This window comes from Phocoena phocoena, chromosome 2 (genome assembly GCF_963924675.1).
Source record: "Phocoena phocoena chromosome 2, mPhoPho1.1, whole genome shotgun sequence".
In the NCBI taxonomy this organism is placed as follows: Eukaryota; Metazoa; Chordata; class Mammalia; order Artiodactyla; family Phocoenidae; genus Phocoena; species Phocoena phocoena.
In genome coordinates this window covers 265633-278296 of record NC_089220.1, presented here as the reverse complement: position 1 = coordinate 278296, position 12664 = coordinate 265633, and the positions used below count along the sequence as shown (strand labels likewise).

The 12664-nt window shown below is 52.8% G+C and overlaps 1 protein-coding gene across 2 annotated transcripts in view; it reads right to left on the bottom strand.

Moving 5' to 3' along the window:
* Positions 1–11388, bottom strand: part of BRF1 (BRF1 RNA polymerase III transcription initiation factor subunit) — a 70227-nt gene extending 58839 nt beyond the window's left edge. Inside the window, exons 1-2 of one of the 2 annotated variants that reach the window (XM_065871406.1) lie at positions 11205–11388; positions 3012–3092 (exon numbers count right to left, since the gene is read on the bottom strand). In XM_065871406.1, the coding sequence (XP_065727478.1) occupies positions 3012–3092; positions 11205–11388 (265 nt within the window). The remainder of the gene's footprint in view (positions 1–3011; positions 3093–11204) is intronic. The other variant, XM_065871407.1, reaches the window with a different exon arrangement.
* Positions 11389–12664: the final 1276 nt, after the last annotated feature.

The following is a 12664-nucleotide window of genomic DNA, read 5'->3' as shown; positions in this document are numbered from 1 at the left end:
AGGCTACCAGCCAGGAATAATTGTGAATTTGTGTTCACTAAGGAGTTCCCTGGTGGTCTAATGGTTAGGGTTCCGGGCTTTCACCACCGTGGCCTGGGTTCAATCCCTGGTTTAGGAACTGAGATCCTGCAAGCTGCACAGCACGGCCTAAATAAATAAGTTTGTATGCGCTAAACTTCTATACACATAGTCTTAAAACAGGCAAAACAAAAGACCAACAAAACTATGGGTAGAAATGGACAAACCCACAATCATCACGGAGATCTTAATATGCCCTTTCAGTGACAGACAGACAGACAAGCGGAACCAAAATCAGTGAGCACTGGGAGGAAATCTGACCCAAGTGACATGTACAGAACACCCCACTTTTTGCAGAAAAAGATTTTCAAGTGCCCAAACTGATTGTAATTGACCATATGTTGGGCCACAACGCAAGCGTCAAATCATTTCAAAAGACTGAAATCCAACAGAGTATGAGCTCTAAACACAGAAGATTCAAGCTGGAAGAGCCAACAACACTAATAAACCCATGGGGTCAAAGGAAAAAGCTCAATGGAAAATTTAAAACATTTTGATGCGAGTCATAATTAGAAGCCCACCACCTGCCCTCACGGTAGTCAGCCGACGCGGTCAGCCGACGCGGATGTCAACCCTACTGGACGGGGGAGTTGCGGCCGAGTCTATGCTGGCCACTCCCATCCACAGCAGCTACAGGAGGCGGGTCCTCGAGAGCCAAGGAGAAGGTGACCAGCATATAGGCAAGGATGCTGGACCTCACCAAGCCCATCTTCCCAGCATGCAAGTGAAGATCGCGGAGCTTAGGGACACACCCAAGACGGAGGCACTCTTATGTGCCGTAACATTCCTGACAGCGTCCTCACAGAGTGTCTGAGAGGTCCCAGCAGAGGGTGTCCCTGCCTGAGCTGACCACAGCCAACATCACACTTAATGGTGAGAGACTGGACACTTCTCCTGAAATCAGGAATAAGACACCGGGATTCACCGTGGTGCTGGAGGTTCTAGCCAGGGCTGTCAGGGAAGAAAATTAAAAGGTGTCTAGGGCTTCCCTGGTGGCACAGTGGTTGAGAGTCCACCTGCCGATGCAGGGGACGTGGGTTCGTGCCCTGGTCCGGGAGGATCCCACATGCCGCGGAGCGGCTGGGCCTGTGATCCATGGCCGCTGAGCCTGCGCGTCCGGAGCCTGTGCTCCGCAACGGGAGAGGCCTCAGCAGTGAGAGGCCCGTGTACCGCAAAAAAAAAAAAAAGGTGTCTAGATTGGAAAGTATAGCAAAGCTATATCTATTTTCAGATGTCGTGATCTTATATATAGAAAATTCTCAGGAATCCGCTAAAAAAGCTATTATAATACGTGGGTTTTTCAAGGGCTGCAGGATACAAGATCAATATACGAATACCTCTCATATTTCTATACACTGGCAGCAAACAACCAAAAAATGAAATTTAAAGAGCAAGTCAATTTACAATAGTCAAAAAGAATAAAATATTTAGGAATAAATTTAGCAAAGAAATGTACAACTTATACTCTGAAAACCATAAAAATTGTTGAAACAAATTATGGAAGACCTAAATCAATGGAAAGACATTCCACGTTCAGGTCTCAGAAGACTTCATCTTGTTAAGACAGCAATACTCCCCGAATTGGTCTACAGAGTCAATGTAAATCCCTATCAGAATCCCAGTTGGCTGCTTTGCAGAAACTGACAAACTGAACCTAAAATTCATATGTAAATTCAAGGGACTCAGAATAGTCAACAAAACAATGTTAAAAATGAAGAACAAATTGGGAGGACTCACACTTCCTGATTTCAAAACTTGCTACAAAGATGCAATAACCAAAACTGTGTGATACTAGCAAAAGGACAGACACAGACCAATGGAACAGAGGGGAGAATCCAAACCCTCACGTTTACGGTCACTGACTTTTGACAAGGGTGCCAACTGAATACAGTCTGTTCGGCAAATGATGCTGAGAAAGCTGGATATCCACATGCAAAAGAGTGAAGTAGGGCCCGTACCTTACACTAGACACAAAAACTAACTCAGAGTGGATCAAAACCTCAACCTAAGAGCTAAAACCACAACACTCAGAAGGAAACATAAGCATAAATCTTTGTGATTTGGATTGAATCAGGCAACCTTTCTTACGACACAAAAAGCACAGGCAACAAAGGAGTAAATAAACCGCACATCATCAAAATTGAAAACCTTTGTGCTTCAAAGCATACCACCAAGAGAGTGAAAAAACCCACAGAATGGGTGAAAATTTTCTGCAAATCATATAACTTATAAGAGAGACTTGTATCTAAAACACATAAAGAATTTTTACAATTCAATAAGAAGACAAATAACCCAATTAAAAACAGGCCAAGGTTTTTTTTTTTTTTTTTAGCGGCACTTGGGCCTCTCACTGTTGTGGCCTCTCCCGTTGCGGAGCACAGGCTCCAGACGCGCAGGCTCGGCGGCCGTGGCTCACGGGCCCAGCCGCTCCGCGGCATGTGGGATCTTCCCGGACCGGGGCACGAACCCGTGTCCCCTGCATCGGCAGGCGGACTCTCAACCACTGCGCCACCAGGGAAGCCCCCAGGCCAAGGTTTGAACAGACATTTCTCCAATCTGTTGCGGACTGGGATGGTTACAAAATACAACAAAAATGGCACCACACATCAAACTGCTATAAATTTGTTTTTCCTGTGCTTATCGCGACTGAAACTGTAACAAACAGGTGTGGGCCCGTTAGGGTCCAGAGACCTCAGAGTAGCCCTGGCAGAGAGCCCCTGCAGGAGGCCCAGGGCACTGCAGGGCACCCAGGCAGGGTCCTGACGACCCGGGGAGGGGACTCCGCCAACAAGTCCTCCCAGAAGTGGGGCCTGCACTGGCTTGGTGACAAGGATGGGGGGTCACGGCAGGCTGTCACTCTTATCCTTCGTCCCACATCCCTGTCCCGCCTCAGGAGCCCACCCCCTTCCAGCAGCACCCACGGCGGGAAATACCGTTCTGCAGGGTCTGTGCTCTTGACTCCTTTCCCAGGTTCACGTGGAAGCCGCCGCCCAGGGTTGGGGTTTTGCCAGCACCTAGAGACACAAATCAGACTCATGAGCCGACGCTGGGCAGAGATCGGTGTCAACAGCCCTTTCGTGCATCAGCGTCTCTGGAGCAAGATTCAGAGCGGCAGGCAGCAGCGAGCATCTCACCGCACCACTCACACCTCTGCCCTGCTAACAGGGTCGTGGCCTTGACCTGGAGCCGAGGGCGTGGACCATGCCCATCTGCATCCTCTAACCATGTCCCAGAAGAGACAGTCACACAGCTCTCCAAACTACGGCCCAGGCCTGGCCCGGCCCAGCTCAGCCCCTCACCTTGGCCCTCTGCGGGCCCTGGGCCAGCCAATTCACATTTATTATCGCATCCATCTCCCGGGGGGGGGGGGAGGGCAGGAGCCAGTCTGCAGGAGACGCTCGCACCTCTACCCACCTGTGTGCTGCCCGCCCACAGAGCAGCAACCTAGGAAGCCCTGGAACCCAACGTGTAGCTATAGCTGCACCTACAGGCGCTCTGTTTTGAACTTCCCACCAACTGCAAGCCTCCCCAGGATGTCTCACGTGCTCCACTCTGCAGGGCTTCAGGGCGGGGACTTCTGCCCTGATACCCCGTGAAGACAGCCAGGTGGACATCCAGATTGTTCACCAGACTTACAAACCCCAGCGCTGAAGCGCGACCTTCAAAGGAGCACCACGCCTAAGTGAGGGGCGCAGGCGGCCAGGCACAGGCGGGAGAGCGGGGAAGCGCTGCGCATCCCACAGGCCAGTGTGCCTGTTACAAAGTACAGAGCAAAGGATTAGAGGCTCCTGAAGTTAGGGAACACGACCTCACACTGTTAGCCACGTGGGGGAGGTAAGGGTGCAGGGCCTGCTGGAGGATGAAATGGAAACTCAGAAGTGACAGGGATCTGGGAAGCCAGATCACTGAAGTCTGAGAATAGGCCCCTGAGGAGAACACGTGGCCCACCTCCTGGGGCCAGCAGGGACCTCTGGGTCATCCATAGGCCGGCTACCAGAACAGACAGCGGAAAACAAGTCGGCCTTCGGCTTCTCTGTGACTGCAACCAAATCCCAAACCAGCACTAACAAGATTCTTTAGAGATCTCAGCAAAACGATTCTAAAGGTCAGCTGGGAAAGAAAGAAATCAGATGGGCTAATAAAACTTTGAAACGAGCAACAAGTAGGCCTGGCTGGGCAGTTAGTGGGCTACGAGCAGCTGGAAGTAGCCGGGAGCACAGCAGGGGGCTGGCTGGCTGGTGGCCCCAGCACCCAGCGTCCCCGCCTCAGCAGCTTCCCTGGGGCTGAGGCCCAGGGCTGGGCAGCGTCCCCCACCAACTCCTGTGGTCCGACAGTGGGGTCTAAGCGCCGGCCCCAGTGGGTACTGGCAGGGAGCCCATGGCTCTCTCACAGTAGGATGTGGAGCCTGGGGACAGGTGGCGGTGCCTGGGGAAGGTTTTGCTGTCACCCTGGGTGTGCTGGTTTTCTATCACTGCCCTGACAAGTTACCACAAACTTAGTGTCTTCAAGAAGCTGGCCATAGAGGGCAGGGAGGGAGAGGGCCAGGCAGGGCACACTGGGGGCCTGGAGAGGGGCCAGGAGCAGTGCAGGGCCCAGGGGAGACCTGTCCATCCGGCCCAGAAATGAGGAGCCTCCAACACTCCAGTGTTACCTCTGACTCTGCAGAAGCCCGACATGAGCTCACCGGCCTGAGACGGGGTCTGCGTCTTGTTCCCTCCTATTTTGTGGCAGCTTTTATACACTTCAGGATTGTTGTATTTGTGATCTTTTGGACGTAGGGACCACTGGAGAAGCCCACAACCCCTCAGCCCCCTGACGAGGACGGCCACATTTTGACCTGCGTGCAGTGCTGCCCAACTTTTATTTGAGAAAAAGGGAAAAAAATCACCACATTGTTTTAACGGAAATCAGCACATGTTTTAAGCAAACAATTACAACAACGTTGCATTAGAAAAAGGACAACGTAAGGGTGTAAATCCCCTGAAGCCCCACCTTCCAGGCACAAGGACCCTGGGGGGCCTTCCTCCCAGCCAGCTCTCCCTGCTTAGACACAGATGGGAAGCGACCAGGGCAGGTCACCCAAAGATGCTGCTGAGTAAGAGTGGAGCCTCGTTCTGGGTGAGCGTTGAAGGCACTGCAAGACCTTGAGAGGTCACGCCCTCCCCTCACCCTCTCCCCTCACTCCACCCCCACCCCCGCACTCCCTGCACGCGCTCCCCCCTGCACTTCCAGGACCTCTGTTTCCCGCTGCGGTGCTGTCCTTCCCTGTCTCTCCCCAACGCCCCAGTCACGCTTCCTGGGGCTGCCCCGGCCCCGCCTGCTCTGGGAGCTGATGCTTGCTGCCCCGTGCACACTCACGCACGCTCACATATACACACACACCACCTGGTGCTCTCCAAGGCCTTGTACGTAGCCCCAGTCCTGCATGTGCTCCTGGGAGAAACAGGGACTAAGTCCTGGCAAGGAAGGTGCCTTACTAGGTCCAGCCAGCTGGGGGAAGGGAGGGGGCAGGTCAAAACCTGCTTGCCAAATGGATGCATATTCTTTTATTCAACAAATACTACCCACTGGGGATTTGGTTACAGTAGATAACACCTGGAAAGCAGTGGTGGAGCCTATGAAAAGTGCTTACTCAGCAAGTCTCAAATAGCTAACAGCACGGGGCTAGGGTCCCCTGAAGCGTGAAGGAAAGCTTGAGTACCACCTATGACCAAAACCATCAATGCATGCTGTACTCGTCTTTCAGATGCCCTTCATATTATTCCCTCTACTTCTAAAAACATTTGATATTTTCTATAACAAGATCCTGTAACAAACAAGATACAACCAGCTACATCTAACAAGTAGAAGTTGCAGTTCTTATCAGCACAACCGGGCCAAGACTGCCCCCTTGTGGACAGCAGGGGAGGGGCCAGAAATTCCACCCAGAGGCACCTGTGCCCCTCCCAGCTGTGGCTGCAAAAGCAAGAAGGTGCAAAGGCCTGACCCCTGCAACTTGGTGGGGGGGCGGGTGGGTGCTTCTCGGCCACGCTGAGCACTGAGGACAAAGCCAGCAACACCAACACCCCAAGACCGCAAACAGAAAAGCAGCACAAAGCCCCGTCCTCCATTTCACTCACGGATCCCTCCCACATGGGTTAGCAAAACCTTTCCTAAGTCTGTATTCATTTTATTTAAAGTGAGGGGTTTCTGTCACTGCTGTGAAACTCCTTTTAAGGGGGGACAACTGCACGAGGTCCAGCTGGGCGGTTCCAGGACGGAAGAGGAATCCAGTGGCCCCTCGACCTGAGCTTGGACGTTGGCATAACTCCCCTAAGGCACCCGAAAGACACTCAGCAAGTCCACACTGAGCCCCGGGCATGGGGCTGTGGCTGGACACAGACCTCTCGCGGTCAGTGAATCAACAGCTAAACAGTGGCGGCAGCCTAAACTTCTGTCAACCAGACACAGCTACTGAAGAGCCTGTTTTGTCACGATTAGAAGTCTGATTATGGAAACCACGCAGCATGCAGCATGGCAGGTGATAAAAGCAGCAAATGACATTTTAGGAACAACATTCCTCTCTCACGCAAGTGCCTCCAGGACAAAACTCAGCCATTTCCTGAGAGCAGGTCCCTTCCCGCAGGAACTCAGTGGGGCTCTGAGGGGCCACAAGATAGAAACAGAGATGCAGAACCTCTGAAACTCCAGGATCAGAGCTTGGCCAGGACACCTGGTAGGCTGTGGCCGAGAGAACCCTCTCCGGGCAGGGCACAAGCCAGGCAGAGGGCAGGTGGGTCTGCTGTTCTTTAGGACCCAGGGAGCTGCCCCAGCGAGCACCAAACCTTCCTCATCGTTTTACGCATGGAAAGCACCTCATTACTCATAACCACGAGAACACTAGCACTTACAGACACCTTGACTTCAGGGACAAAGTTTGCAGCGATTAAAAGCTGTGGTCATGGAACCCTTGGGGGTGCACCCCAGAAGAGGAAGGGAAGGACCCAGGGAAGCAGGAGCTCCCTCTGCCTCTGGGTTTCATCCTGTGGGAGCAGCAGGTACAGCTCCCGGGAGGGGCCCGCAGGCTCACCGTGCACCATCAACTGCAGGGGACACCCAGGGGAAAGACCTGCTGTCCTCGAGACCTTCAGCACCAACACCAGGGACGGGATGCTGGCGTGGGCCTGTGCCAGGAAGCCCTACTCTGCCCCTGAGCTCCTTGACGCTCTGGTGAGCCCTTCCCCCATGACTCAGTGGGACCCTCCTCAGGCCCGCAGAGGCCCAGCTGCCCCAGCTCTGCCCACCACCTTGCCATTCTGCAGTCCTCACATCCATCCCTTCTTTCAGCCACGCCCACCCCCTCACCAGCTGCCCATCAACTGAAAGACACAGCCCAGATGTCCCCGGCACCACCCTAGCTGCCACCACTCTGTGAGTCCAGCCTGGGACGCTGGACTCACACTTTGCCGGTCCTCAAATATCTACCAGGGGACCCAGGGGGACTGGGATTCTTCGCCTCTGGACCCTGGGCGTGGGTCACAGTCAGAAACCCAGCTGGTGACAGGGCCGCTGGCCACAGGGCCCTGACGTCTAATTTACATATTCTCAAGTAAACTGAGGAGCTAACCATCCACCACTCCTTCTCAAAGAGTAAACAAGAACGCTTAAGAAAGACAGCGGCCTTGGGCCCTGCACAAGGGCACCCCAGAGAGAAGGCCCAGCTTCCAGGATGAGGCTGGAGCAAAGGAAGAGCTGGGGGGCCAGCTGGGCACACACTCCGCACCAGGGAGGCTGACAGCAGCCAGAGCTGACTACCAGGGTGGCTGCTGTTGTGATGGGGAAGGGAGGAGGCCAGGAGTCTGGGAGGGATCCACCCAGGGGAGGGAGGGGCTGCTGGAGGAGGCGGCGCCGCTTGCCCCTCCCTCTCCGCCCTCTACACAGGAGCTGAGAACCCACAACCCCTGCAGCGCTTCCCTCCAGAGAGTGAGCCCACCGGACAGAGCCAGCCCAGGTTCATACCACCTTTAAATCACACCACCAAAGGGCACCCAGCTCTGAGCCTGTGCTCACAGGCCGTGGGACCAACGTCACTGCCCACAGGTGGCAGCACATCTCTCACGTCCAGGACTCCTCTGCACCCAGCTCTGTCGTCCGCAGTGAGGACAGGCTGTCATCAGGTACAAGGGATGCACGCAGCACAGTGCCTCCCATGGGAAACCCTAAGTGTCAGCTACTATGATTATTCCTTCTTACTGTCGTTGTTACTCTCTTCCCAACAGGCATCAAAGTCTTGGATGACTGAGGGGGCAGTTTGGCAACATGTGACAAAGCTGCAAACACAGTGCCAGGGAGACTCCCCCACAGCAGTCCCAGGAAGTTGCTCAGGAAGGACACAAAGACGAAAAAAAAACAAAGAACAACAAAAAGCCGTGTGCCATGCAGAAAACAGGAGAGAAAAAGCAATGAAACCCAAAACTGGTTCTTTGGAAAGATCAAAAAAATTGATAAACTTCCAGCAGGAGAAACAAAGGGAAAAAGAGAGAAGATGCAAAACACCAATATCTGAAAGGAAAATGAGACACCACTACAGACCCTGCAGACATCCAAAGAATAAGGGAATAGTACCAACAACTCTACGTGCATAAATTCAGCAACTTAGATCAAATGGACCAAATCCTCAAAACAACAAACTCACCCGACATGAAAGAGATATTCTAAAATATAAATAAAACCTACAACTATTAAAGAAACTGAACCTGTAATTAAAAACTTCTGAAAAAGAAACCTCCAGGCCCAGATAGCTACATTAGTAGATTCCACCAGTCAGAGAAATAACACCAATTCTACACAATCCTTCCAGAAAACGGAAGAGAAGGGAACATTTCCCAACTCATTCCAGGAGGCGCATTACCTTGACGTCAAAACCAGACAAAGACATTACAAGAAAACTGCACACTAATATACCATGTGAACAAAAATGTAAGACTTCCCAACAAAAGATCAACAAATCTAATTAGGCAACACATACAAAGAATAATACCCAGTGATCGAGTGGGTTTACCCTAGGAATGCAAAGCACGTTGAACATTCAAAAACGAGCCACACTGACAGACCAAAGAAGAAAAACAAAACTCATCATCCGCTCATGATAAAAACTTTCAGCGAACTAGGAGTGGAAAGAGAACGTCCTCAACTTTACTGATGAAGAACAGGTATCAAAAACCTATAGCTAACATCATATTGCGTGGGAGGAGAGGGAATGCTTCCCTCTAAGACTGGGAAGAAGGCAAGCATGTCTGCTCAAAAGCAAGAAACAGGAACAAAAGAAAGAAAACAGCCCCTATTTAGAGATAATATGATTGTCTACATCAAGAATCCCAAGGAATCTATTTTTAAAAATACTCCTAGAACTAGTAAGTTTCGCAAGCTCACAGGAAACAGGCCAATGGCAGAAATCAACGGTATTCCTATATGCCAGCCATGAACAACTGAAAACTGAATTTCTGAAAAATACTATTGACAACAGCTCTATTTGGGTCTCAGGTAAACATCTAAAATATGTACAGGAGCTATATGCTGAAAACTTCAAACCATGATGGAAGATCACTGGAAACCTAACGAATGGAGAGACATCTGTGCTCATGGATTGGAAGACACAATACAGTAAAAATGGCAAATCTCTCCAAATTTATCAAGAGATTTAATGCAATTCCAGTCAAAGCCCCAGCAAGATTTTTTGTAAATATACACAAACTTATTCTAAAATTGAATGAAAAGGGAAGGGAACTACAATAACTAAAACAATTCTGAAAAGGAAGAGCAAAGCTGGAGGAATCACAACATCTGATTTCAAGACTCACTACCGGGGGCTTCCCTGGTGGCGCACTGGTTGAAAATCTGCCTGCCAATGCAGGGGACACGGGTTTGAGCCCTGGTCCGGGAAGATCCCACATGCTGCGAAGTAACTAAGCCCATGTGCCACAACTACTGAGCCTGCGCTCTAGAGCCCGCGAGCCACAACTAATGAGCCCGCGTGCCTAGAGCCCATGCTCTGCAACAAGAGAAAAGTACAATCCATGAAAGAAAAAAAAATCAATAAAGTGGACTGCATCAAATTTTAAAACTTTTAATCAAAATTTTAAACTTCTGCTCTGCAAATCACGTATCTAACAAAGGACTTGTAACTACAATATTTAAAGAATGCTCAAAACTCAACAGTAAGGAAACAAACAACCTGAATATAAAATGAGCAAAAAGCTACTTGAACAGACATTTCAGCAAGGGGGATTAAGGGATGGCAAATAAGCACATTAAATGCTGTTTAACATCACTGTGCATTAGGAAAATGCATCAACACGGAGATGAGGCACCACAACACACTAGAAACACACCCAAAATATATAGAAACACTGAGACAACACCAAGTTCTGGTGAAGCAATTAGTGAGAATGCAAAACGGTGCCAGCCACATTGAAAATCCATTTGGTGGTTTGTTATAAGGTTAAACATACGGCTACCATCCACTCCTGGGTAACCACCCTAGAGAAATGAAAACCTGTGTCCACGGAAGAAGCCATCCTCGAAGTTTTTAGCAGCTCTATTCATAATCACCCCCAACTGGAAACAAACCAAAGGTCCTTCACTAAATCGTGGGCCGTGCACAGGAAGGAGCCCAGATCCTCGCAACAGCCTGGGTGAATCCCAAAGGCACAGGGCTGAGGGACAGAAGCCAGTCTCCGAAGGTGGCCCACGGGCTGGTTCCATTTACGCGGCCTTCCTGAAAAACAAGACTGCAGGGACGGAGGGCAGCTGCCGCTGCGGGGAGGCGTGGGGCTGTGGAACCCTATCCTCGCTGTGGTGTTACTCGAATCCAAATGTGTTTAAATTCATACAACTGTAACCCGAAAGGAGCTGGATCGACTATGATGACTGAGAGGGGACGCGTTGACGTCCCCGACCCCCAGATTCAAACAACTGTCCCCCCAAGGAGCGAAGGGACTGCGCTGAGGGGGATGGGCCACGACCCCGACCCCAGGCCGCATCCTGTCCCCTGTTCCGGTAAGTTCCGTTACTAAAGCCAGAACCGCACAAGCACGGAGGCCACTGGTCACCCGGTCCTCCGCCCCGCCAGCCCCGCCGGGACCCACCGTCCAGCGACACGAACTGGCCCACGGCCGACGAGCCTCCGCCGCTGTTCTCCACGAACTGCACCTCGGACACGATGATGTTGTCCTCGAGCACCGAGCCGCAGCCGGTGCACACGGCGTCGCCGCGCGCCGCGTCCAGCTCGATGTCGGTGCCGCCGCAGCCGCGGCACACGCGGCCAGTCATGCCGGCGGCTCCAGGCCGGGCCCCCGCCCGCCGGCCCCGGCTCCAGTCAGCCCGCCGGTCCGCGCGTCCGCCGGGCCCGTCCGCGGGCCCGTCCGCAGCCGCGTCCGCGCCGCCCAGACTCTCGCGAGGCCGCCGCCGCCGAGCCCGCCGATTCGCAGCGGCAGATTCGCCGCGCGGGCCGGGACGGTGCTGCCCGCCACGGTCGCGCCCCGCGGAACGGGCACGGGCTCCGGGGCCGCGGCGAAGACGCGACTACTCGAACCCGCGGCCTCCGGGCCAGGACGCAACCACCAGGCCTCGGAACTTGGGACCTACAGTCCGTAACGGCACCGCGCCAGCAGCAGGAGGAAAGGCTGAACGGCCTGCGGGGGCGGGGCCAGATGGGCGGGACCGCGGTTTGTGGGCGGGGCCTTAGGAGCGAGAGCAGGGGAGTGGTGGGCGGGACCTGAGGGCCTTATGGGCGGGACCAGGGACTGTGGGCGTACCTTGTTGTGGGCGGGGCCTCAGGCGGGGTCTGAGAAGCAGAGCTCTGCGACGGATTGGCGCAGGTTGAGGGTGGAGACCCTCGCCCGGGACCGCCCGGGACCGCCCGCCCCTCCCTCCGGGCTTGTGGGCAGGCTCCGCGGCTCTTAATGCCTCCGCGGGCTCCGTCTGGCGGTGCCCTTACGCCCCCATGCAACCCCGCTCTCTGTTGTGTGGACCCCCCCCGTGTCTCCCCACCCCCTGACGGTCACTTGTGCCACCTGTGGTTACCGGTGTCATCACGTTTCCGTGTCCCTCTCACCCGCGCCCTCAGTTATCTTCAGATGCCATTCACGGTCGCCGAAACACCCATGCGGTCCCCGGGAATGAGCCCGAAAAGAAATGTGCAAGACCACATTTTTTTTTTTTTTTTTGGCCGCGCGGCTTGCGGGATTTCAGTTACAGTGACCGAACCCGGGTCGCAGGAATGAAAGCCCAGAATCTTAACCGCTAGGCCAACGGAGAACTCCCAAGACCACGTCTTTCAAAAACCATTAAACCTTGACTGTAGGATTGACAGGAGCTCTAACTGAATCAGAAAAGGCCTTATTCCCACTTGAAAGCAATGTTGTAAATACTTAAAATCTTCACGAGTCAGTTTGTAAAGTCGATTTAATCCCCACCAAAATGTCAACAGGATTTTCAAGTGACTTGATAAGCTGACCCTAAAGTCATCTGGAAGAGATACTGCACAAGAACAGTCAAGAAAATTCTAAAAAGGACTTTCCTGGTGGCGCAGTGGTTAAGAATCCGC